The sequence below is a fragment of the Fringilla coelebs genome, assembly GCF_963513975.1.
Source record: "Fringilla coelebs genome assembly, chromosome: 1".
Taxonomy (NCBI): domain Eukaryota; kingdom Metazoa; phylum Chordata; class Aves; order Passeriformes; family Fringillidae; genus Fringilla; species Fringilla coelebs.
The window spans coordinates 66,607,015-66,634,036 of NC_140028.1; the positions used below are offsets into that span (position 1 = coordinate 66,607,015).

At 35.0% G+C, this 27,022-nt stretch overlaps 1 protein-coding gene across 3 annotated transcripts in view; it reads left to right on the plus strand.

Annotated features, from left to right (window-relative positions):
- PTPN3 (protein tyrosine phosphatase non-receptor type 3) overlaps positions 1-25,315 on the plus strand; it is a 119,396-nt gene extending 94,081 nt beyond the window's left edge. For all 3 annotated transcript variants that reach the window (XM_084219187.1, XM_084219188.1, XM_084219189.1), the window contains 9 exons: positions 2,009-2,165; positions 3,801-3,967; positions 6,539-6,629; positions 6,880-6,941; positions 7,759-7,905; positions 10,020-10,148; positions 16,533-16,678; positions 17,290-17,425; positions 21,318-25,315. In XM_084219187.1, the coding sequence (XP_084075313.1) occupies positions 2,009-2,165; positions 3,801-3,967; positions 6,539-6,629; positions 6,880-6,941; positions 7,759-7,905; positions 10,020-10,148; positions 16,533-16,678; positions 17,290-17,425; positions 21,318-21,395 (1,113 nt within the window). In that variant the 3' untranslated portion in view covers positions 21,396-25,315. The remainder of the gene's footprint in view (positions 1-2,008; positions 2,166-3,800; positions 3,968-6,538; positions 6,630-6,879; positions 6,942-7,758; positions 7,906-10,019; positions 10,149-16,532; positions 16,679-17,289; positions 17,426-21,317) is intronic.
- The last annotated feature ends 1,707 nt before the right edge of the window (positions 25,316-27,022 follow it).

Sequence of the window (27,022 nt, forward strand, 5' to 3'; positions counted from 1 at the left end):
CTGCAATTTGATAAGCAGTCACAGGACTGATATCAAAATGTCATGATGCTAATCCAGCTGAAACAGATTGCTTGAGAAGTTGTTTTTTTGTCACATTTATGATTTTTGGCCTGATTTACACAGTTCATAGCACTCCTTTATGAACTATAATAATTATTTGAAAAAAAAAGTTTGGTAGGAAATTATAACTTACATGTAGGAATTGAAAATGAAACAGTTCCTAAGACATTTCATGGTCAACCTAGCAAATATTCTAAGGGTGATTTGAGATTCTGAAATTACATAGGGCAAACAGGCTCATTCTGCAATCAGAGAATGAAAGATGTTTCTCCAGAGGCAGTCATTTCCTTTGTCAGATTCGGCTGGTCTTCTGAAAAGTATTGATCTGTATTTTTTTTCTCTTGGATGGAAAAAGGGCTGCTCTTCCAACTTTAAACACTTCATTGAAGTGTCTCCCTTTGGTGTCATAAGCATGGACAAGAGTGACTCATTATCTCTCTAGCCTAGTAAACCACCAAGTGAGCAAGTTACCAGGATCACAGAAAAATTGGAAACAGCTATCCAATATATAATACTCAGTAACAGTGTTAGGGAAATCATGTCATGTTATAGCAAGAGGAAAATAATATACTTATTTTTAGAGAATATAAGTATTAACATTGATTATATTGTTTTCCATAAACAAAACTTTACCTGTTCTTTACTGTTTAATGAAATGTAGCTGATAGTTCAAATTAAAGTCTATTGAATGCATTTTGATATTATTTTAGCTCAGTTATGCCTTACCTTCATTTCTGCTATTTTACCTTCCTCTAGATTCACTCATTACCCTGTAAAATGTATTCAGGGATGCTATTTGGTAATATTATTTGCTAACATTATTTCTCAGGTTTGTAGGTCACCTTTTTCTCAGTTTCCTACAAGAAGATATGTATTTTTGGTAGAGGAGGGGAAACAAATCTACTCCCCAAAATAAGGCAGCATTTTTCTTTCACCTCCTAAAGTTCTTTTAAAGTAAAAATGTAGTGTGCTGGGAAAACTGAAGGACAGAGTACCCAAAATTTTTATGAAGGCACATTTTAGTGAAGGAACAACCATATATTGCATCTGTTTGGCTTATTGCATCTGTCTGGGTTCTATTAAAGTTAAAAAATTAAAGTTCTATACAGATTTTTTTCACAAACAGTATTAATGCTCTCAGGTACTAAAGAGGTCATTATGGTTTTATGTAATAGAGCTTTTAATGGAAAAAAACCCATGCATTCTCCTTGGAGCAATAGCAGGTGATTAGCATAAAAATGACACATTGGGTGTATCAATAGGACAGAGAGCCTTTGACATAATAAATTGCCTGGAAGAGCTCAGACTCTGAAAAATCTATAAATTATGCTTGCATAGGAGGAATTAATTCTCCTTTGAGATATATTTTATATAGTCAGATGATTCAAATAAGAAGGCTGGTGGATTAACATATCACATGATTAACAAAGTTTGTTTGAGCAAAGCTATTAGTCCATCTGTAATAAAGACTAATAGCAGCCAGCCAAGAAATCTAAATTATAGGCAAATATAGGAACTCAGAAACCATTCTTTCCAAGGTTTTGTTGTTGTCTTGACTCTCCTAGACTGACCTTCTAGGGTCTTTATATCACCTATCTTTTCAAATATTTATATTTCAAAGAGAAAAATTCAGATGTTGTTGAGGCTTGGAGTCTGAAATACAGATCTTTGAGAGCAATTTGGTTATGGCTATTTGATTAATGTGAATTCCTTTTTTTAAGCTATCAATATGTTGTTTGAATTGTTTGTTCCTTATTGTCAGGGAGAAACTTTGAAGCATGAGAGCTTTAGAGCTGAAACCTTTGATAGAACCTCTGATACAGAGTATGAAACTTTGCCAGGAGAATGGTGAAGACTTTGCTTACACAATGTACTTAATATCCTGATATGTTCCTGTTTGCACCACTGGTTGTGATGCCATTAATGTGTTTCTTTGGACTTTTAACAGGCTGATAAATGCATTCCAAAGCTGAATGAAGGTGATCAGATAGTATTAATTAATGGCCGAGATATCTCAGAGCACACGCATGACCAGGTGGTCATGTTCATAAAAGCCAGCAGAGAATCTCACACAAGAGAGCTTGCACTTTTGGTCAGGAGGAAAGGTAACTGGGCTAATTTTTTTCACTTCTAATGTTTTTGAGACTATTGCTCTTGTGTCTGGTGGTGTACTCTCTTCTGTTTGCATAAACATGTTCTCGGCGCACTTGGAATTGGTCTGTGCAAAGAGTAGGTCCCACTAAATTTGAAATAGTAGTACAAGTAGTTTTAACTATATAGGTTCTTACCACTGCCACAAAGAGTCTTGCAAGTTAGAATTTCTTATTTTTTGTTCTAAAAATTATGAGAATAAGTAGTCCCTTGAAATTTTTTTTTGGTGACGTGGGGTGTTGGTTTTTTTTGTAAATAAAGCATAATTTCAAAACCCCCCAACTGCAGATTCACAAAAATTCATGGGCTGTTCCCATACACAATTATGTGATGAAACAAGTCAAATAAGCTGCTCTTCGCTGCATTCTTACCATAGACATTTTGTGACAATACTGAGATAAACTTGTGCTGGTTGCTTGCAGAACTGCTGCCTGCAAAGAGGAAACAATCTTTGAAATGTGCAGGGTCTTAAGCTGTATGTTTAAAAATGGAAAACTCATCCATCTTGGCATTGCTTGCTCCATATTTAAACACCTGTAGATCCCAAGAGCTTTCAGATGATGTCAAACTCTTAATAGGTTATTTGCTTTCCTTAAAGGGTATGGTAAGACAATAGCACACACAATTACATAAAGTTCCTGATTGCATGAAGACATAAAAATCTGAAGGGATTAGGCATTACTAGGAAATAGGAGGGAACTAAAGAGCCTAAGTGACATGTACTTCTGTAACATTGGCATCTGTTTTCCACTGGCTTTATGCAGCATTTAGTTTTCCCTTAATTTTCCAGTCCCCTTCCAACTTGCAGATAAGAGAAATCTGCTTTTATCTAAAGATGGTCTGTGGCCCCATACCAGTCATTTTTTGTAGGCATGAGTATAACCAGCTCCCCATTCTCTGAAGTTTGGCAGGTATGAACTGTTCCCATCACTGCAGAGGATAAACCACAGCTGGACATGTCTGGTGATACAATACATTTCATAGGGACAAAACTACTATGCAGATTACTTCATTCATGTTTTTCATGTTCTTCAAGAGCAAGGGATGTTGTAGAAATTGGACTAATAATTCTTTTTAACTTTAGTTAGTTTCTTCAATGTTAGCATAAGAAATTGCAAAAGAGAATTGTCTTCTCTAATGGCAAAGGAGTCTGATGAAGGGATTTTTGCGTTTGTTTTGCTGTTGGAGGTCCAAAATGATAGAAGTGTCTTGTAGGAATATTCCACTAATTATGATCTACACTTTTTTAGGTAAAACTCCCTTATTTTTTACCATGGTGGATGTTGTGTTTCATTAGCCTGTTTAGCAGTTCATTATGTAAGATAAGGTTGCAAAAACCTCCTTGTGCTAGGAATTCAAGTCCTTTGCCTCCATAAACAGCCATTTGGAGTTTTTCTTTCAGAAAGGCCATAGAGACATTATACTCTTTGTAGTTTCTACGGTTAATATAGTACAAAAAGAAATGGGATTAATTGCTTTTCTGAGGTTTTGCAAACTCTGTTGTTATTTCAAGCTGGTAAATTTTTATATCTGTTAAAAACACATTAGTGCTCTATGTAATGGATTATAACTTCATACACATCTTTCAGTAGTTAAACAGTTTGTGGAGCCCGTATCAGAAGATGAAGCTGATTCCCACACTCTGCCAGACTCTATTCTTCCTGTCTGTTCTGAATATGGTGGTGATACACTGGAGGAGTCTATGGAGCAGCTAAGAAGTGGGCTAGAAAGTGGGACTGTCCTTATTCAGTTTGAGGTAGGTAATACTCAGCTCTGTAATGCTGTTAGTGTAGAACAATTACTGTAACCAGCGAGTAATGGAGGGGTTGTAATTAGCTGCAAATCTCATTGCTCCTGTTCATTCTTATCTCAAGAGAGCAACAATTTGACCTGCCCATCAGTTTCACACTTCACTACTTAGAATAGGGAATAATGAGTTTTAAGTCTTAGACAAAATACCATCTGCTGAGAAAAATGTATTTAAATTAATGTTTCTGGCTCAAATACCCAAAGTTCGCTAAATCAGTATTTTTTTGCAGTTGTTTAATTGAATGGAGTAGTAGGATTTTGACAGAGGTCAGTCTTGTACTTTGTTTCCTTTTCTGTGTTCCACAATATGTTAGCATAGAATAAAATGTTTCCTATTTTATTAAATGAGTTCCTTCAGTGTTAGTATAAGAAATTCCAAAGGTTAATTCATCCTCTTCTCTAATGGCAATGGAGTGCAGCATGTATGTTTGTGGTTGCTTTACTCTTGTAGATTTAAACATTTGTAGTAGCGCTGAATAAACCTTAGTTTATTATGATTTATAAAATTAATGTTGAGTTCTGGAGTAACCTCTTCTGTCACTGAAAACTTGTAGAACATCAATAAAATTGCTTCCCTATTTTGATTTTTTTTCCTTTAATGTTATTTTTTAAAGCTGGAAAATTTAATGTTAACGGCTGAAGAGTTGCAGATTTTTTATTGTATAACCCCTCTTTTTATGAGGTTTTCTGTCTTTCTTTCTATGATTTCTGAGAGTTGGAATTCCCCTGATTTTAAGGAATTGTAGACAATGGTTCATAACTGCTTTCCAAAATGCACAGTACTGGATGCAATGCAGCAATTGCAATGAATCAGTTGCTATTGGTATTGAAGCAGTAGGTTAAAAATGTGAACTGACCAATCAACACCTTAATTGTCAAATTTGTTGACTAAATTTGTACACAAATTTCCTGCAGTGAACTTCATAGGATATTTGATCCTTTATGATATTCAGATATGTGATATTATGATATTCAAAGGATATTTGAGCCTGTATTTTATCATTTTTTATGGCAATGTTTATAAAAGTATTTTACAGAAAAAGTGCAAAAGCTTTTTGAAATCTAATAAACTAGGCTACAACTCAGTGGTCTTCTTGCTTTGAGTTCATTGTTCAGTGATCTTCAGAAGCAGAGGCAATAGCAATGTCTCCTCATCAGCTTTGCTCTTTATTCACTTTAGTAAAATAGTAAATAATTAGCCAGTAGACTGAATAATCAAGTTTTTCCAGAATACCTTCCTCCAAGAAGTCTGTCAATAGCAAATGACTGTTTGCCAGGCAACAGTGAAGCTCAAGAATGGTTACTTGACTTTAAATTATTCTTTCCTATCTTCCTTAAAAAGGCAGAAATTACATCCAGGCTGTAGTAAAGTGGAACTTGACTTACAACAGATAGAAGCTTTTCCATTACATATATTATCAAGTTCTCTTCTCACATGGCTTGTTTATGTTGTATAAGTTGAAAAGTGCAGTGATCTGTGAATACAGAGTTTTAAGGTCCAACAAATCTCAGTAGAATAAATGTTTTTGTGTGTTGCTCTTTTTCTCTCAACTAGAAGTAGGGGATTTTAGCCTCCTATTTGTTTCATTCCACTTTATATATGGAACCATATTCAAAATCTTCATTAAACATATGGGTTCATATCCAATGAACTCTGTGGTAAGTGTTCCGTGAAGGATGTAAAACTCTGTCACAGCCAGATTTAATAACTCAGTTGTAAGGTGCTTTCATGTATATTTAATACACAAAAGCTATAGTTTTATAATTACAGTTCTTGTGGGTTTGTTTGGTTTTGTTGTTGTTGTTGTTTCCCCTCTGTACTTTTTTTTGGTCTTGTTTGATGTACATAAAAACAAATATCATTAGGGTCTGAAAAGACCTCCAAGATCGTACAATCCAACCATTAACCTTACACCAACCTTCAAAATTTTGGTTGTACACACATTGTATATACCCCCTTTCCTATGTCCATTTACTCCAGATAAAAGTTTGGCCTAAAAGCAAAGAAGTCACATGTTAAGAGATTGTGATACATTGAAGTTGTGGTTTTTTAGGTACTTGCAGATTGAAATGGATAGGTTTATTCCAGAGAATAAAACTTTTCTGAAATTTTTGTATTATAGTTGATTCCAGAGAATAAGTCTGCAGCTATTTTTTTGTTCTGATGCCATTCACTGCTCCCTTGTTCCACCTTCAGTCATTGTTGTCCTTCTGGTTTGCAGTTTTAAAAGCAAAAGGCAAACTTGCAGAGCAATGGTTTATATCAATGACGCTCACATGCTGGTTTTGCTTTTTTCCTAGAAATTTTTCTAGCTACCCTGATGGACTAGCAATAAAAGAAATTCTTGTCACGTTAAATACAAAAACCTCTCAAGTGAATTTTGCAGAAGGACAGGAAAAACATTGAAGAAAATAGGGAATTTTTTTCAGTCTATGTATTTTTGTGTGAATGTAATTAGTGTGTGTATAACATAATCACATGCCCCAAAATCTTGTAATTTTTCATTCTACTTTTCAGCAACTCTATAGAAAGAAACCAGGATTGGCTGTTACGTGTGCAAAGGTACCTCAGAATATGGACAAGAATAGATACAAAGATGTTCTACCTTGTGAGTCTAAAGTACAGTTTTTGCCTATTTTGCTTTTCAAAACTGCTGTATTGAACTTGCTGATTAAAGATTTCATTATATAATTGAAGTCATGTAATTGGTCATTTTATTTTCTAAAAGGTAATTTATTCTGTTTGTATTCTGCTGTTTGTGTTTCTGCAAGTCCTCGGGGGTTTTTTTGTTAATTTAATAGAGGGGAAGTATGTCTCTTAATTGCTAATTTTATTCCCTCTTTCTTGTGTGTGTGCAGATGATGCCACAAGGATAATATTGCAAGGAGATGAAGATTACATTAATGCAAATTATGTGAATGTAAGTCATACAGAGACCTGCATTTACTCACTTTCTATATTACTAAAGCAAAAAAAAAAAGGCTTTTTTAGGGAATAAGGATATTTTGTTTAAATTTGGGGGATTTGTGAATGTGAAAAATGTAAAATTTTGTAACCTAAAAAATAGCGTCTGTTGTGAAACAGGTGACCATCCTAACACACAGTGGGTGATACACTGTGATATGTGCAGTCTTTAACCAGTGAAAATTGTTTTATTTTTCCATATACTTCAAATGCTGAGGTTGTCTCCATAAAACTAAGCCTTTTTTCCCTCTAGAACGACTTATGACCTAATAGCTGTGCTATGAAGGATCCAGAAGATAAACTAGAGCCTTGATTTCCCTAACCAATCAAGTGTAGGCTGGTAGTAAGGGAAAAAAGAGGGAAAATGTGTATATATTTCTGTCAGATACATAAGCTAAGCACCTAATTAACTTCCTGTGTTTAGTATCAGGCAATAAACAGCTTTTGCTGTACCTTTGTTGTATATATCCCAACATCATTCCTTACTAAATATTAAAGAAAATTTAGAAAGCTTTGCAGTTTCAAGTCTTCAAGTGCATTTTCACTGTTAATCTTCTGCTCATAGTTCAGCATGAAGGACTATAGAATCTCTGCTTTACATCTGTTCTAAATTAATGATTTAAAAGTTTTTCACATATCAAATTGTAATCTTGATTGTCTTATTAGCTTTTTGCCTTAATCTTCCCTCAAAACTTCCTTGAAGTTAAAAAAGTTTAAAAAGTACTTGAGTAGTGAGAGTGAACTTAACATAGAGTTTTTCTTTCTCTCTGTAGATGGAAATTCCTTCTGCTGGCATTGTGAACCGGTACATTGCTACTCAGGGGCCTCTTCCACACACATGTGCACACTTCTGGCAAGTAGTCTGGGATCACAAATTATCACTGATCATCATGCTAACAACTCTCACCGAACGAGGACGGGTAAGTGCCCAGGTCCTTTGTATGCTGAAAAATGTACTGTAACTTTGAACTTTGCTCCATTTTTGTGGTTAAATAACCCTAAAAGAGGCCAACTTATTCGGTTGAATTATTCTTCTGATGGCCAGGCTTTCTGAATTACTTAGACAGGGCAGTTAGTTCTCAATTTGCTTTTTGTTATGCTGCTTTGCAAACCAACCGGCTGTCTGATAAACAGAAATCACTCTGTTGTGCTGATCAGACAGGTACTACCTGCTGTCATTTTTCTCCCTGATCATTGGCCTCCATGTGGCATTTTCTCTCCAAAAGATTCAGGAAAAGTCTGGAAGCACTGAGTAGGTTGAGGGAACCTTGTAGTCTAGTGTAAAAAGGAGTCTGCCATTGTGGTATTTACTAGTGGTCAAAATTTAGCTTGCTTATTTTTATTTACATCTCAGGTTCCTTCCTAGTATTGCTCTGATAATTTTTTTTAATTATGTTTAGATAAATTCTGTCTCTCCTTGAATTTTGGAATTGCACAGTGAAAATCTGGTGTGTTTTGATTTAATTTGTCCTTTGTAGTTTTAAAAATTAAGGTTTTAGATTAAATTAAATGGGAAGGTATTGGTTTTAAAGTTTTAGAAGCTGAAAACTCAACAGTTTGATTTTTTAAGAGGTGGAGAACATGGTGTCTCCTGTATGCCTTCGCTGTAGCCTTTCTCTGTATTTCGTATGTGATCTGTCCTACACTATGAAATTTATCTGACATCCCAGTCAAAACCCAGTGTTTTTGGAAAGCAAGGGAGTGAGTATTTTTAGGTCTTAAACAGCATAAAGATTGAGATGTAAGGAAGTAGAGTTAAGCAACAATCAGTTTCTAACCACGGTCACATTATGTAGCTACTCATGGAAGCAGATATTACTTAACATCACCTGACATAGAAGTGCTCCCTTCATCTTTTGATTGTGTAGGTGTATTAATTTCTTTGTATTGAAGGGGAACACAGATTAGTAATTGTCTGGAGTTCATACAGTTCATTGGAAACTTCAAGGCAATTGTTGATAGCTTCTAATCATCCTTCTGGTACCTTTGTACACCAGGCACATTTATGAGTTTTGTTTGCTTTCAGAAAATATTTAGATTTGCCCAGTTTGTGGGAGAATTTTCAGGCACAGAAAAAGATGTATATTCTTGTCAAGAATATCCCCATTGGCAAAGGCCAAATGTTTTCCTAGGCTCTGGAGATTTTTTATTCCAGACTATCTCTTTCCAATGGTAAGATTTTTATGATAGGACTTTTTGTTTCTCCTCAGTAATGTTCATTTTTTTTTCCAAAATGTATACATTATTTTGGCTTAAATTTGAAGGAGAAAGTAGTTGAAATAAATTCAGACAGTGAAACTTTCAGGCATAATAGTTACAATTTGGATTTCAGGCCTCTGAAAATTGAGCTTGATTAAAGGTAAAATTAAGAAATTTTAATGTTCTAAAAATTCCAGCTCGTGCTACTCTATCAATTTAAAAGTTACAGACAAAAACAACTTTGAACTTTGTGCAGGTTGCAGTGTCACATTAAAGTTTCAATAATTTCCACAGGTGGAGATTTCTCATTCTCATAAGGCTTCTTGTTTCTGTGCTTGTCGCTCTTTTTGGATTTTTTTTGCCAACATCTAGTCAGAGTTTCCCTTGTTGCTTCTTTGCAGCTGCCTCTTGTCCTTCTGTTTTTCACTTTCAAGAAAAGTGTGGCTTTGCCTTTGCTGTAACCTGATATTAGATGGCTAAAGTTAGTTTTGAATTTAACCCCTGCACTTCTTTTCTTAGGACAGAATAACTCCATCTTTATTCTCCCACGTGCCTTGAGAATTCATTCTTGCTATTGCAGATAAGCAGCAGACAAAGCATCATGCATCCAATTTACCTGAATATTTATTATAAATCATTAAAACAGGAGTTTATGGAGAACTTAGCCTATTTTTTCCTGATATTTTTCAATTTGGATGGAAAAAAAACCTAACCAGCAAACTAAAACAGATTTTGTACCACTCCTTGAATTCCCTGAACCCCAACACAAGAAGATGGCTAGTAATGGGAGGGCTGGTATACTAAAGTCTTGACGTGTGCCTGATTTTCTTCACAGACCAAATGTCATCAGTATTGGCCTGATCCACCAGATGTAATGGAATATGGCTGCTTCCGTGTCAGGTGCCACTCTGAAGACTGCACAATTGCTTATGTTGTCAGAGAAATGGTCATTACAAACATTGAGGTAAATGCTCCCTGCCTTTAAATGTCCCCAGCCAAGCTGAATCAGTACATTTATAGATTGGGTAGATAAGGACTGTGTGTTAGACAATGTATATGTGTTTAACTCTGTGTGTGGACATGATGTGTGTCTATATACACACATCATGTCTACACACAGAGATGTACACATATACATTGTCAAACACACAGTCCTTATCCTAAAAACAGGATATGTGTATATTATATGGATCAAAATGGGATGATTATTTCTTTAGAGCTTCTTCAAAGTCACACTTTTTGAAGTTCTATAATACATGATGCTGTTATAATACAGGTACTGCAATAAGCGTCATAAGGAAGTTTAGTGCTTTTCTTTAAACAGTCTTGCCATCACTGACTCTTCAGAATACTTTGATTTATAACAAGAGTTTTTTTCCTAAGTAACTCTGCTGCTTCAAGGAATGAAATCTGGGTCACTTGGTTAGTAGCACATGCAGCTAGAACAGCTAATAAAGAAGTGAAGCACAGTAAAGTTGTTTTGAGAGAAGATGCAGAATCTCACCAGTTCCTTTCCATTGTCTTTAGTCAGATTTTTAAAAAGAAAAAAGTCCATATGTGTCTCAATTGAAATGTGTCCAATTTATGAAAAATACTTATATTCCATAACTCCTAATACTTTCATGCTAATGTCTAGAAAATCAGAAGGCAAAGAGAAGGCAATACACAGGATGTGACTGTGTTTGCAGGGGTCTTAGGATGAGAGAAGAGACGAGAAAGTTGACTCTATGTTCAGAAGGCTTGGTTTATTATTTTATGGTATATATTGCGTTAAAAACTATACTAAAAGACTAGAAAGAAAGATTTCATCAGAAAGCTTAGCTAAGAATAGAATAAGAATGAATAACAGAAGTTCAGACTGACCAAAACAGTCCGAGACAGCTGGGCTGTGATTGGCCATTAATTAGAAACAACCAGATGAGACCAATCACAGATCCACCTGTTGCATTCTACAGCAGCAGATAATCATTGTTTAGATTTTGTTCCTGAGGCCTCTCAGTTTCTCAGGAGGAAAAATCCTAAAGAAAACATTTTTCATAAAACATGTCAGTGACACACAGCATATTATCTTGTGTTGTGAAATCTGTGTTCAGGTCACATCTAGACTTCCCACAACCTGAATTGTATGGGTTGAAGTTTGGTTTTTGTTTCTAAGTTCACCTGCATTTCTTATATGTTTCCCTTCTTCCCTCTTTTCCAAAATTCCATGGTCATAGGTATTTTCTAAAAAGATGAAGGATTTATGCCATCATAAGATATGTAAGAAATCACTGCATACTGACCAAAGGCTAATTTGCAGCCAGTCATTTAAGCTTCTGTATAGTTAAGTAGCTTTTACTGTTACCAGAATTACTAGTAGTAATAGTAAGTAGTAAGCAAGGAAAAGGCAATATCTGTTTTAAAATATAATATTTAATCAATGTTCTTACAGCATGACCAATCCTTTAGTCTCATACATTTGTAACTTGACATTCTCTCACTTGACAGTCCATCCAAATTTGCTTTAATGTGACTAAGTTTTCCTTTGCAGTCATAAACATGTGAGATGTCAGATGTCAGTACTTAAAGGTTTTTCAGTTAAGACAGTTTACTGTACTTCTGTTTCTAGATATGAGAAACCGCCCAGTCAGGGAGCAGCATGATATTTGTTTCTGTATTTTGGCCAATTACTCTAAGTGATAAACCTGAATGTAAGCACAGAAGAAATTAACCTCATAAAAGTAGTACTGCAATTATATGTACCCAAAATTTTAGTCCTTTTCACTCAAATTATTTATTTATAACCTTTCTAAATCTCATAAAATGAAGAAAGGTTTAATTTCTGGCTTTTTTCTTTCAAGACCAAGATCAAAAGCTATACTGTAGCACTAACTTTGGGGGTCTTTGGGGTTGGTTGAAGCTTTTTATTTTTTTAAAAAAGCTTCAGAGCATTTTGGGGACCAGAACAAGAAGACCAAAGGAAAGAAATCATGAAGTGAGAGTGCAGAGTTCATCACACAGTGCACTTTTTTGTAAATTGAAATACATAGTTCTTAATGACCCTTGACAAAATAGCATAAGAGGCCTGAAAGAAATTTTCATTGTTTCCTTGAGATAAATGCCTTGCAATGTATGATTGGCCGTTAAATTTCACTGGTTTTGAAACATAAAGAACCAAATAACAAAAGTAAGTGAGAAATGTGATGGCAAGTGCGTACAGCAGCATAATAATGTATGAACAGTTGTCCAAGAAATGACAAATGCCACTTGCCAGAGTATCTACTCTTTAGAAACTGGGCTTTATCCCTGATCATTCAGACTCAGCTTTCAAGGTATGTTTGTGAAGCTGAGTGGCAAAGAACTCACCTTTTCCTGCTTAGAAGAGAAAAAGACCATTTCAGGGTTAATGTAGTACTACATTGTGATTTTTTTTTTTGTCTCATTATTGAAGATTGTGTTACAACTTCTGTGAAAAAGGACATTAACTGAAACATTGAAATGTAAAATCAATTGCTGGGTTTTAACACAAGAACGAAGGTTGACATTTCAAGTTTAAATTTCCTACTTTCTATATGATTATTATGATTCTAAGTTCTGTGTGTTGATTTTCTGAAGAGCACACAAATCTTTTATTAATCAGGGAGAGTCTATCATTTAAGGAGAATGAAACAAGGAAGTTTGCCCTTTGATGTAATTATAATAAGCAAGGCTACAAACTGCAGAAGGATGAAGATTGGATATTTGTGTGGCTGAAAGTCTTGACAGTACAGCTGCATTGCAAGTTCATTTGAAGCACTACCAGTGACAAGCGTATTCTTTGTCAGGAATTTCAGCCCCAATGACAGACTCACTGGAAAAGATCATGTGCTTCTGAGTAAAATCTAGGATGTTAGCTTAAACACAATGAAGATGCTTCTGCAGTTAGATATCTTGAATTTGCGCAGGAGGAATAGGGACAAGTACATAATTTTGTTGGAGTTATTTTGCTGAACAGCTTTGCTGTAATGACAGCAAAGAAACACAGTAACAAAGAGCTGGTGATGTCTTACACCTCTGCAGAGATGTAGCACAAACATAATGTCTAACACCTCTGTAGCTCCTTACTAAGTAAATGTGGATCAATGCCATGAGGAAGTTACATGTTGGCCAAAGGGCCGATGATAAACTGGGCAAATTACTGAAGTATCACTGGAGTCTGTTGTTTGGGCTAATTTTTTTTAATCCATAATTTTAAAACTGATTTGGAGAAATACCAAATACATGAATTCCATTGAAATTAGTCCACAGGAATGCAAAAAAAAAATTAAATAATTTTGGAATAGCAAGGTGTACAAGGTCAAGTTAAGCAAAAATAGCAACCAACCCATAAGCAGCTGTTGCTGTCTCACTTTCTCTAATACTCATAAAACAGGACTAATAAAGCCAGATTTTTATGAAGAAAAATTACACATTTATCAGTCATTAGGATGATTGTCATTGAAAACCTCAGTGCTAAAAGAAAAATTGTGGAAAAGATTTAAACTGAATTGTAGAGAATATTGTTTGATTAATAACTTGACTATGAGAAGTTACCTCTTATTTTCCATTATCAGGCTTGTATAAAGGAGCAAGATCTGAGAGGAATAGTGTTCAAAAATAAGTTTTGCTAATAGAATATGTACTGTAGGGCTAGCTATAGAACCAGTAACTACAATTCTAGGATTTTTTTCATGTAGAAGTGCTAGATTTTAGTAGCTGTGATGGTCTTTTAATGTAAGTTATTTCTATGTGGGGTGTTGTTTGGCTGACATTTTCTGTATTTAAAAACTGACTTTAACTAGACTTGAAGATAATATGTTTTTAAAAAAGCCAAAAACCCTGCTAAAAATAACTTTAAAAATCTGGACTTCATCAGAGTACTGCTTTGACATTTTCTGCAAGAGCGATAAAAACTCATACACAGAAAAATTAATTCTAACATACACTAATATATTTACTGTTTACATTGCTAATAAAACATAAAGTGTTTTCAAATACTTGTGCATTTTGGAAAGCAAGTGGAAAGCAACATAGTCAAGTTTCAGCATTTTGAATCATCTCAGAAGAGCTCAACAGAAGAATCAAAACTGATCATGTTAAAGCACAAATAGTTGGAAGGCTACTCTGAGGCTTGAGGCATACCTGGAATAATTAACAACCACCTGTATTGGTCTCTAAAGATCACTAGGGCACATAACCAAAATTGAAGATGCTTACACCAAAAGCAGCAGCTGTGAGGACTAAGTGCCTGTTCTCAGTGTATTCTTACTCTGAGTAGGTCTTATGCAACATACTTTTTGTACCTAATGTCTGTAAACTATCTGACTAAATGCAGCTCACTCTATTTGAGCTGAAGTACTACTGATAAATAAAAATTAACTCAGCTCTTTCCTTTGTTCTAAGCTTGTAAAATGACTTTTTCTTCTACAGATCACTGTCAGGATTTCTCAGGTATACCACTGGCACTTATGCATGTTGCATAGCTTTAAGTTCTTGAAGCAATTGGAAAGAAACTGGATATTCAGTCTTGGATAATTTTCAAATTAATCAAGTCTTTGTTTCACCAGGATGCTGTAATTCAAACATCTCTGATTTGAGAGAATCAGCTCAAACTGTTACATGTAATCGCTGGTTTATCTCATTTCCCTTTTGAAGAGGTTCTGATTAAGCAAGTGCAGATATTCAAAGGAGGACTTTATAATGACATTTCCTAGACATATTTTTGTATTTTTTTTTAATCTGTGGCATTTCAGAAAAATGTGAATGGTAATCGTTTGATCAAGGTCAACTTTTCCTACTCAGTAGAGCTGGATAGCCAAAAGCCATGCATACTTTTTCATGCAGAGACCCTGGTCATTGTGCATCTTTTGATGGCATGGATGGTAGATAACAATGTAATTTGTATTACAGTGAGCTTGGTCATTAACGTTAGATTACGTTGTCCATGTGGGCCTTATGCTGTACCTTTTAATTGTTGATTGCCCGAGCTTTGCTTTTAAGAAGCAAAGTATGAGCTGTGTCAATTTTCTTTTTGTCCCTGTGGGCAATTGTAAATTTCTGCAATTGCTTTGACTGGAATAAATGTGTTCCCTAAGACTCTACTTAGTACATAGGTAGTACTTATTCCATCTTTTGTGTTCTACTAGCCTGCTCCCTGGGAGTGGAACATCCTCAAGTGGGAGAGGAAAACAAGCAGCAGAATACATTTAAAACAGGTCCTATATTTCAGCAGTCGTGAGCACAAGAGAAAAGGAGAAAAACCTTTTAAAGTCCCTAGCATCACAGAAACTGTGTGGACCACTAGGGAAAGGCCAGCTTTTTTCAACTAGTCATAAAGGAGAGTTTTATTTCAGAAGGGTGCCAAATATTAAGTCTGATAATGGACACAAATTAAATGCAGGTAACAGCTTAACTATTGCAAAACGTGTGGAAGGAACAAAGGAACGTGAAGACTTGTCTTGGTTTGTAAAGATTGACATCCTCGCTGCATGATGCTTCAGAGCTCAGGAACATCTTAGGTCTTTTCCTTTCCACCCTAACCATTAGTTACATCTGTAATATCAGTTCAGCTCTATCTGAATGCAGAGATGATTGAATGATTTCATAATCAAAATTAACGAAAAGCTAAACTGAAAGAACTTCTGTAAAACTGCAGGGTTTTTACATATAATTCAAAAATTAAAAAAAAAAGAACTCTCTGTACAACAGAATCTTTTAACTAATTATATTGTTTTCTTACAGAAAAGTATTCTCCTGTGGATCATGTCATTCATATATGTACAATAAGCATGTGTGCATGAATGATATATATGTATATATATTGTTTTCTAACAGAAACCAGATTTAGCAAGCGTTGCAGGCAACTTTATTATACCTGAATCTGTAAGTGTGTACAGACATAATTGCAATAGACGGTATAGCCCTAAATCCCTGTTGTATTGGTATTGTTGTCAGTAGTTCTGCTGTTCTCAGTTTCTTCCAGCCAGTTCTAAACTCTTGTATAGTACTGTTATGCTTATGTCTTGTAGCATTTCACCTCAGGTGAATCAATGATGTCAAAGTATAATGGGTCAGCAGTCAATAAATCAAAAAAATTTAAATGTTTAGATCACAAAAGTTAAACATCATACCTCATTTATTTCAAAAATGTTGTGCCTTATGAATTCTTTCCAAGAATTATATGTCCATACTTCACACTGAATTTTAAAATTACAAACGTTTTCTACACCATCTGCCTCTTATTGCATCTGCAAAAAAACACTTGCTGTGAAAAATATGACTTGTATCTAGTAAACATTAAATACAGGAGTCATAACACTGGCCATTTTTAAAAAACTTTATTGTATTTTAGACAGAGCAACAGCACACTGTCACCCATCTCCAGTACGTAGCTTGGCCTGATCATGGCGTTCCTGATGACTCCATGGACTTCTTGGAGTTTGTGACCTGTATGAGGCCAAAGAGAGTAAAGAATGAGCCAGTTCTTGTTCACTGCAGGTACTTGTGTTTTAAAACTTTCATTATAGATCCTTGAATGAGATGAAAATGTTAAACTGTGCAATACGAGCATTTACTGCTGATGATGGAAACACTGATGTTATATCTAAAGGATGAGTTTACTTTGTCTCCCTTTCTCCTGCAACCTTTTGGTGAAATGGCTTAGTCACATAATTATCACAGATCTGATAATCTGCAATTTAGTCTGTTTTCTGATTTTTATCCTCTACGCTGTTGTAATCTCATTTTGAATGGTACTGCTAAAATTCTTTTCCTGCTGTTCAAGTGTGTGTGTTATAAAAGCGGTCAATTAGACCTTACCTTTTTAAAGACAAAAATATCAAACCTGTAAAGTTTGAGCAGTTCAGTTGTTTAAAAATGCATCTACTTTAGGTGAGGTTTTAGTGTTATTTATATTTAAAAATATTTTCTTTTTAGTAATTACCAGAAAATATTACTGAAGTTGCTGTAAAAATAAACTTTGCACTCTCTTTGGATTTTACTAGGGTCTTCCTGTAATTTCCAAGTCTGCCCTACTATTAAGACTGATATGAATTTGGTGTATTGTAAAAACCTAATTTTATAGGCTATTCTCCTGTTGTATTTCACAGTGCAGGAATCGGTCGCACTGGTGTGTTGGTCACTATGGAAACAGCCATGTGCTTAATTGAAAGGAACCAGCCTGTTTATCCACTGGATATTGTACGGAAAATGCGAGACCAGAGAGCCATGATGGTGCAAACATCAGTAAGTGATAGAGAGGAAGCATTATTTTCTCTTATATACTGTGCTTGTCATGTTATAAAACAGGTCCAAAATTTTTATAAAAGATCTAGTAGTATGAATCTTGAGTTGCCATTATATATCAAACTTTATATATCAAATAAATTTAGCATAATGTAGCATAGTGACAAAGGTTGCTTTGCTAATGATGTATGTATTTTTCTGGTTTTAAAATATCTCTTATCTTGCCATGAAAAGATAATTGATTTTGATACATTGTGACTAGTTAGAATGCCCAAAGTCAGACTTGTATAGTATCATCTGTTCCTGGTCCTTTGTCTAAATTCTCTGCAAGAAGATAGAGTAAATTTTTGCTTTTTATTCTGGTACAGAACACCTTAGGAAGTTATTAAGTTGAAGGTAAAATCAAAGTGTTTGTGGCCTGGTTTGAAAAGCAGGAAGTAGCTTTTCAAAAGGCCATTTCAGAGTAGAAATTCTCTAAGAACATATAGATTTTTATTTTCAATTTTGCCACTACCCAGTTGGAAAAAAATGAAGGGCAAGTTGTGTAGCACCAGTAACAGAAACATGAAAGTAGATGGCAATTTTAAGATAAAAGTGAAACAATTTGAGTTTGTGAGAGCCATTTTTTGTCAGCTTTGGAAATGAACATATTGACATTAGGGACGGATGAAGGATGAGAGATTGTTCTTTCTTTAGGAGAGGCTGGATGATAAGAATTCTGAGTGTGGGTTATCTTGGAGAGCTAAATGCCCTATGAGAAATGAAAGTAAGCGTGCTTAGGCACGGAAAGCCAACAATGAAATTGGGCATTTCTGTCTCATCTTACAAATAAAACGCCTGAAATGCATTGAAATCAAATCCATTTGATCACACAAAAAGTTAACTTAAAAAGACAAATTATATTCATTAACAGGTTAATGACTGCAGAATTAGCCTTATGACTAGATGTGGGGGAAATCTTGGATCATCAAAAGGCATAAAAGTGTCACGATCTGCAGCTGCCTGTGTACCATTAGAGTGCTCAGTGAGCAGAGCTTGTCCATGCATGCTGCTGGGTGGGATTCATGTTCATTGCAGCAGGAGCACACCCTCTGGAAGAGGGTCAGGACTGTGTGGTTGAAAGGAAGTTGTTTGAAGGGTGCCCTGCCTGTTCCTTGCTGGTGACAAAGGTGGTCACGAGATGAAGAATACTATCTTCAAGTCTAAGGAAGCTGAGTGTTAACTTCTGGAGTTGCACCTGTCTATAACCCCCTCTGTTTCTAAAATTACCTAAACAAGTTCAAGCTTCAACATTTTAGAAGTGGTCCTCTTCTTGAGAACCAGATGGAAAAACCTGAGGTAAACTTCAGCTTGCCAGAGGACTGAATCCCTTTTGTTACAACAGAAATCAGCCAGAATTGTCCTTTCACTCCACACTTTGGCATAACTGAAGAATACAGGGAATAGTAATAAATACAGCTACAGTCAGATTCCTGGTGTGGAAAAGGAATATCTCAAATAGGATTCTTTACCTTGCTTACTGGGTTACACAGTTTGCTGTCAGCACAATCAGGAAAGGGATGATCTGTGGCAGAAATACTGTGAAAGTAAATTTGCTTGATATTTCTGAAGACGGCAGATAATGTTGTGAAAAGCCAGTGAACAAAACTGGCATTCTGTGCTGTAAATGAGACACAGAAGCAAGCACTCAACTGTGAGGAAACAGAATACCCGAGAGCTGCGTGTCAATATTTTGATCTATCCTGGGTGCTCGATCCCATTCCCATGCCTGTGTTCCAGCTAGCCTCACTGCTCAAATTTGAGATCCTGCTTAGGGTGTCTGGGAGAAGCTCTTAGAGATTCTTCAGTTGTAATAAAAGGATTGTTCAGTTTTAATAGCCTTGCCTAGAGCATTTTTAGCTGCCCTGTGGGGACTGTGTGTATGCTCCAATTCTAAGGTGATATGATTTGCCAGATACATGTTTGTGACAGAGCATACTCAGAAAGAATGAACTGATCAGAGCTATTACCTGGTCAGTTTAGTGTCTGTTGTTAATCATGTGGAAGCTGTAGCTTCTCAAAGACCAGCAATTTTGTTACTGTGAGCAGCAAAAAAAGCAAATTCATCATTCAACCAAAATTATGGATCTATAACAGAGTTGGTGGAACTCTATGCTCTTTCATTAAAAAAAAAAGATTAACCAATAAAGAGACATTAGGTATGCAAGCAATGCAGAATACATTAGGATGTACAAAATAGAAGTAGCTACTAGCTGAGTGAAAAGTAAGAATACATGCAACAGATAAGAGCAAACAAAACAAGTAGTCAGAGATTGAGTCAGAGGAAGCAGTGCTGAAATGCTCATTCTTTTATTTGTTCAGTAACTTGATCACACAAGTTAACAGAAGTATTGAACAGACAGCTAAATACCACACCTGGCTTGTTCAGGCAGTAGAAATATGGAAATGACAATAACAGTGAAGAGACAAGTCAAGGTAATTAAGAAATAAGAACAAAGTGATATTGAAGGTGGGAGTAATTGACTGAAAGGTTGAAAGAAAAGCCAGGAAAATTGAGATGCAGAAAACTCATTTCCACCTTCCTGTTTTCCTTTATGTTTTTCTGTACTTGGAAAGAAAATGTATTGTTTTATGTTATAGACAAGAATAACATTCCTAGCTGCTAGTATATAGAGGCAACCTTAGGTCCTTCACAGTCCAAATGTTATCTTTTAGCCCTGCCCTTTGGGAGATGGTGGGAGAATGTTTCCAGATGCTTCAGAAGAGTTGATGGGAGCTGACAATACAAGAGCAGCTGGGAGAACACTGGGAGAACATTTCAAAGATGGAAAAAAGGGATATGAAAAATGGGAAGCTTTGCTTCTCTGAATGTATGTCATGAAACTTTGGAGAAAAGGGCTCATTTGGGGGTTTTGGCAATAGTAGTTTCACAGTAGTTTCAATAGTAGTAGAAGTGAGGATGCTTTGATCTTTGCAAGTTCTTTTAAATTTCATTCATCTTGTGTTCTCAGGATTGTGTTAGTCAAAAAAATTTATTTAGGCTACCTGGATTTTTAGTTCTGCACGAGTCCTATTGATAATGTCTCCTTGTATCACTTTTTAGGAAGAGGCATACAGGCTAATTGTTTTCAACAAATAGTTACATTACAAGGTCGTAGAATAGCTAGTCTTTGTAATAGTATAATGCAGAAAAGAAAGTCTAATTTGTGAAGACTTTTAGATCTAATTGAGATCAAAATGTTGAGTGAAAGAAGAATTAATGTGGCTGCTACTCTTCAAATATATTAATTTGAAAGGTTTTGATCCCCTTCTGTTACAAAAGGAGATATATGGTCTGATCAAAAATTGAAAATAAAGCGACTCCTTCTGCAGTACTGTTAGTTGTTTGGGAGAATAAAAGGGTTTCAGTTAGGTAATTGCACCTATAGATCCTATATGTCAACTTTCAATGTGCCCAGAAATATGTAACTGCAGGATTGGCAAGTTCAGAATACTCATAATAATCAGATAACTACCAAACCCCCCCTAAAATAGATGAGATGTATAAAGAAGGTAAATAACAAATTAAATTTAGTCAAAAGTCATGCATAGTTTTTACAAATAATTCCTTTTCCCTGAAAATTAAGCACGTATTATTTTAGTTTGGAGAACTATATTTTCCTTGGTGTGTGATTTTTTAATGTATGTCCTTCAAGGAAGAGTAAATGTCAGCTTTGTTTACCGTGAACACAGACAGAGGAGAAGGATTTTCTCCTCCCATCCTTGTAGAGCCTCTCCTGTCATTGCTCAGGAAAAAAGGAAGCCATGGAACTGTTAGTCCTATTCAATAATACTGTCTAATCAGCAGTTTCACTGAACATCCGTAAATGTTTGTGTTTTCTTTCCTCCACAGAGTCAATACAAATTTGTTTGTGAAGCTATTCTTCGTGTTTACAAAGAAGGATTGGTTCGACCACTGGATTCCAGTTAGCACAGCAGTGAAGGATAATTTTTTTTTTTTTTTTACCTAAAAAGCCTGCTCTTTAAGTAAAGCAAGGACTTGTGTTTGAAAGCAACTAGAATGGACTAGAAGCCCATGAAAAGACAGATGAGCACATTTGAACTGTGGCACTTTAAATTTCTCAAGAGGATTGCTAAATCATGTACAGTATAACAAAGTCACACAGATAAATATATGACAGCAATTGTGTGTAATATGCTTTATTCACATAGACAACCATAAACAATCATGGAAACCTTAACACGCATCTTTTACTGCCTTAAAACACCCTTTACTTTGGAAGTTCCTTGTGTTACCTTTGAAATAGCAAAAGGAAAACTCCTATTATTGAGATGATTCTTCTTAAGAAGGTATTTAATATATTTGTACCATATGAAAGCCCATTGAAGGTGAATATTTGTAACTTTCTTATTGGGATACTAAATACCCATGGAACTGTAACCTTGACTAAAAGGCTGACGAGGAGCTTTAAAGGCTAATGCATAACTACTGTACACTGAGCTGGGGAAATTTAGTATTCAGTTACCGTAAATCTATTAGTGAGTATGCCAGCTGTTATAATATGCTGCTTAGAAATCACATCTACTGTATGTGATGTGAAAATAATGCTGCAGTTAGGCATTTATGCAGATGGTACAGTCTACATCTTCTGTTGATCAATTTTAGTTGCAACTTGCCCTTTTGACATTGACCTACTTCTTACAGTTTTAGTTATTGCACCCCTTTTCTTCTGTTTCTGCTGTCCATCTCCTTTATAGTTTTCACTGCTGTTTCTATATGTGTACTGAAAATATTTTAACTTAAAATGAGGTTTAATTCTCTGTCATGTTTGTTTCCATGTGTATTTATGAGTTCTCAGATGTAAATGTGGATTAATGTTGCACACAAGTACTAGACTTTTGACTTACTGTATATGCAAAGTAGTCTAATCCAATACTGGAAGAAAAATTACTACTGAACCCATCAAATATGTTGCTGCTATTTCAAGGTGTGAAGCTTACAAGGGCACAGGTGTTGCTAGTGTTCAGATGGTGATGAAATGTTGACTTGCTGCCCTCCAGCAGAGCGCTCTTATCCAGCGAAACACGACTCCCTTTTGCAAGAGTTCTCCAGATTTACTGTGTTTCTTGCTTATACAGAAATGCAGTTAAATTCACCTGAAGATATACATGGAAAGAAAGAATGAATTTGTACATTGATGAATAATTCACCCTAAGGTACACTGGTCTATATTTCATTTCAGATGGGAGAATTGGACTTTCTGAACAGTATAACCACATTTGTATAATGTTAAATTATTTTGTGTGTGCTTTTTGATTAACCTGAGATAGTTATTAATTTTTTAATAGTGTTTAAAAATATTCTAAGGGACTGTTTAAAACTCTGTTATTTAAAAAATTAGTCCTAAATAGGGAAAAATTTTTATGGGGCATATTAGCCAGATATTTATATGTATAAAAAAGAAAATTAGATAATTTTTTTTTCAGAGAGGTATATATGCACACACATAAAATACACAAATGTATTTTAGAATTATGGTTTGTATTATGGATATTATCATTTATAGCTGGAGTTTCATTATAGAAACTATCACAGCTGTACAATATGCATCTCTCATGTTACTGGAAGACTATGGTTTTTTCCCTCAGGAGGTAACCAGAAAGTGCATGTAGGATGAGCTAAATTGCTGACTTGTGTTTTGTAGGCTTGATCCTTTCTCCAAGATTACATTTTTAGCTATAGCTGAAGAGGATGTCTGGTTACTGTTCATTGATCAAAAGAGTTTTAATTGAGATGTGCAGAGTAATTGGCAACACGGAAACCTTCTTGGCTTTGTTAGGTTGAATAGTGAATAGGTTTGTGCTCATCTTTACACGGTGCATTCCAAATTTCACTTCGACTGGAGTTTTCTGTAATATTTTGGATCATTGTCATCTTGCTTGATTGGGCATAGATTAAAAACCAAAAGACTGGTTCACTCTTATCTTGCTAAATTGCATCAGGTAACTTAATCAGTCTGTGACTCCAAATGTAAAATGGTAGTGGACATGCACATATTACTTGGGAAGCTTTGTTATGTGTGTGCCTGTCTGTTAAAACATCTCTTTTTTTTTTTAAGTATTCCCCTGCCCAGGTCCCTTGCCCAGGTCCCCTGCCCAGAGTCATCCCTTGCAGTTGCCATGACTTGCATTTAATAGTTTGTAAAGAATTGAAAAAAGGCAAGAAAATAAATTGTAAGAAAATATTTAGAATATCTTTGTGACATCTGTGTCTTTCATGGAAGTACTCATGGTTTCTTTGTGTTCAAGGTTATTCCTATATTCCAATTGCTATTTATGTATCTTCATATTTAATATGTACTTACCAAAGCACTATAAATGTATTTCTCGTATAACTCCAGTCTCAAGATACATGGTATAGGCTTGACTTGGGTTAGTATGTGTGCATTTAAAGGATGACTGTCATATTGTGACAACAAATGCTGCTCTTGTTTTGGTAAACTTGGATGGGTTTGGTAATACTATTGGGGAACTGTTGGATTTTAATAACTTGTTTGAAATTTGTGGCCACAGAGAGAATGCTCAAAGCTATATAAACAGTAATCTCTGTAAGTTTTTTGGTTGTTTTTTTTTGTTTTTGTTTTTGTTTTTGTTTTTTTTAATACCTAGGAGGAAATATTAGCTACACAATTATCCTGTATATTGTGTCCATCTTTATTTCAGTCTTGCTGGGTTTTGCACATGTACCTGTAGGGTCCATATGGGAGAATTGAAGGGGTTTTGTCTTCTCTCTGTAGAGTGTGATGACTTTGCACTGAATGAAGTATGCCTTAGATCTGATCTTGCAATGAAAGCATAATTATGAAAACATCTTACTGCCAGCTTTTGTTTTCACAAAAATTGAATCACAAAGATATAGATTTACATGGTCAGTTTGGGGGGATTTTGGTGGGAGTTCAAACTTGTGAGCACAAAGTTTTTAATTGTCAAGCAGTTGGCAAGTGGTAGAAGATGTGAAGAAAATATTCTGTATAACCTTCATAAACGTTTTACCCTTGATTTTTCCTGTGCTGGCATGGTCATGAAAATAAGTATTCAAAATGTCTGGTGTGGTGGTGGATGTAGAGGGAGCAATAAACCCTTGATGTTTTCATCACTGTGAAATACACTAACATTTATTTCTACAGAATTAAGCAAATTTTAACTTAGAGGCTTTATATTTGATGTGGAAGTAACTAAACTGCCTATTCAGCATGTCTTCAGAAATCTCACAGGGGAACACTTCTGAGATAGAGGTGAAAAGGACAGGTCTTGCTATTTGTTAAAAATAAGAAAAACAGTGCCCTAAACCATGAATGCCTTTTGTGTAACCAGATGTATGAAATACAAGTCATTAAAATACAACCAAACCTTAAATACTGGTGGTGTTTTGCAAAAAAAAAAAAAAAAAAAAACCAAAAATTGTAATCTAGGGGTTTGCTTTTAATATCCTGTCTTTCTGTCTTTTAGGTGTTGATACTAAATTGTATGCAGTCAAAATGTACCCACAAATTCAGCAATAAGTCTTCATATACACTCAGTTTTTTAAGTGTTGGTTTTCCTTTTTCACATCATATTTCCTACTATGCAGTACTTGGTTAAATATATATTTATTTTAAAAGAACTCGAGTTCTGGACTATATAATGAACTTTGCATTGGCTTTATAGTATGATACTTTTTTACAAAAAGGCTCTTCCCTGTAGACAGTATTCTTATGTCAAACTAAATGCATAAATGTTAAAAATAGTCATATTCAGTCAATTATAATTTAAACATAGTTATTTCACTGATAATGGCTTTATTTTTCTATCCTGAAATGTAGCATTTAAGTGCAAGTTTATTTAATTCTTTCAGCCTTTTCAGAAAACATGTCCTGGAAATATTTGTGGTTTGATTCATAACCTGCAACCAGTTTACTTGGTTAAAAGCATTTATTAATTGGAGCTATATAGAAGCTAAAGTTTTCATTAAATATTTTGTTCAAAGGCCAAGTGAATGATTAATTCATTATATAAAACAATGTTTTGATTATATGGGTTTCTTGTATTTAAGTTCTGGCACTGATAGTGCTCAGCCATCTCAAATGTCTGTCTGTTTTAACTGTAGTTTACATTAACAGTTTCAATATACAGGTCTAATGCAATATGATTTAGTTTTAGGGTACTTAACACAGTATAAGCTTCAAACAGTAACATCCACAATCATGAAGCCTGTCATTCTAAAGAAAAAGTAAGTTTCTCTAAATCTAAAGAAGTACCACCACATAATATCAATGGATTTAACCATTTTTCAGCTCAGACTACTGTGCTACATTGCTACTCAATGCCACTGTGACAGTAGCATTCTTACCACTCATATAAAAAGCAAATGTTGAAGATCAGTAATATTATGGGAAAAACCAAATTGTATGGACTGTGAGAGACCAGGAAATATTGTTGTCCTTTTTTTTTTTTTTTAAAGACAAATTAATCTCAAGAGGGGACATTTGCTTGCAGACTACTTGGCTCAGAGTAGTCCTAGTTTATGCTTTATTTTGGGTTTAGATGCAGGTTAACCTTTAATTAAAGTTGTATTTAAAATATTAAAGTGTTTATTTTAATAGACATTAGTGAAACACTTCAGTTTACTGTTAACTGTTTAACTTCTGTTTACTTGACTTACATGATTTTGTTTCTTGAAATGTTATTGTTTTGCCCTGTAAAATCCCTTTGAGGTTTCCTCCAAGTATGAAACTGGCTTTGTCTCAGGCAGGCAAAGTGATGTTGCTTAAGAAAGGATGTTTTTCTTTCACCTGCTGAAGGGCAGTGTGGTGTTCAGACCAGTCTCAAACTGATCTCTTTTCTAAACAGTGCTGCTAGCAGTGGTCGAAATCATAGAGATATATGGAAAAGCATGTAAGAAATGTTCTCCTTGGGGCAGATAAGACCTGGGTTTAACTTAAATATAAAAAGAAAAAAAAAATCAAACATTGTGAACATGAAAATGTTTTTAACAGATAAAGTAGGGGTGGAAAAGGTACTTTTTTTACTCTTTTTCGTTTAAAACACTTCTGTGTTTTGAACACATCATTTCTCTTGGAACAATTTCTTTAGTAAAGAGCCATACTGTTGACCACAGGATTTAATTTTTGTCAAACCCATCTAGAAAATAATTTTAAGTGGAACATTTTCCTCATCTACTGGTTTGTGCTCTTAAGTAACATTAAAAAAAAATACCCTCTTAAATATTTTTGTCTTAGAAATGATATTGTCTGTTTTCATTTGATGTCTTTTCCTGAGACATAAATGAAACCTACGTTTGGCTGGATTGCCCTGCTGTTGAGGTTGAGGTTGCCTGCAACCTTATTGAGGTTGACCTGCATGCTTAAGAGGAAGAAGATGCTTTGTTAGGGCTATTAAACCCCTCACCTAACATCAGTAACCAACTTAAGCCAGAGTAGCATCATATTTCTATCAGCCTTTTGGAGTATAAACATTTTGTAAATAGTCCTTAGAGTTACTCTCCCAAGTATCAGGAAGTAGTCTTGCACCAAGCTGGAATTTATGCCCTAAATAAAA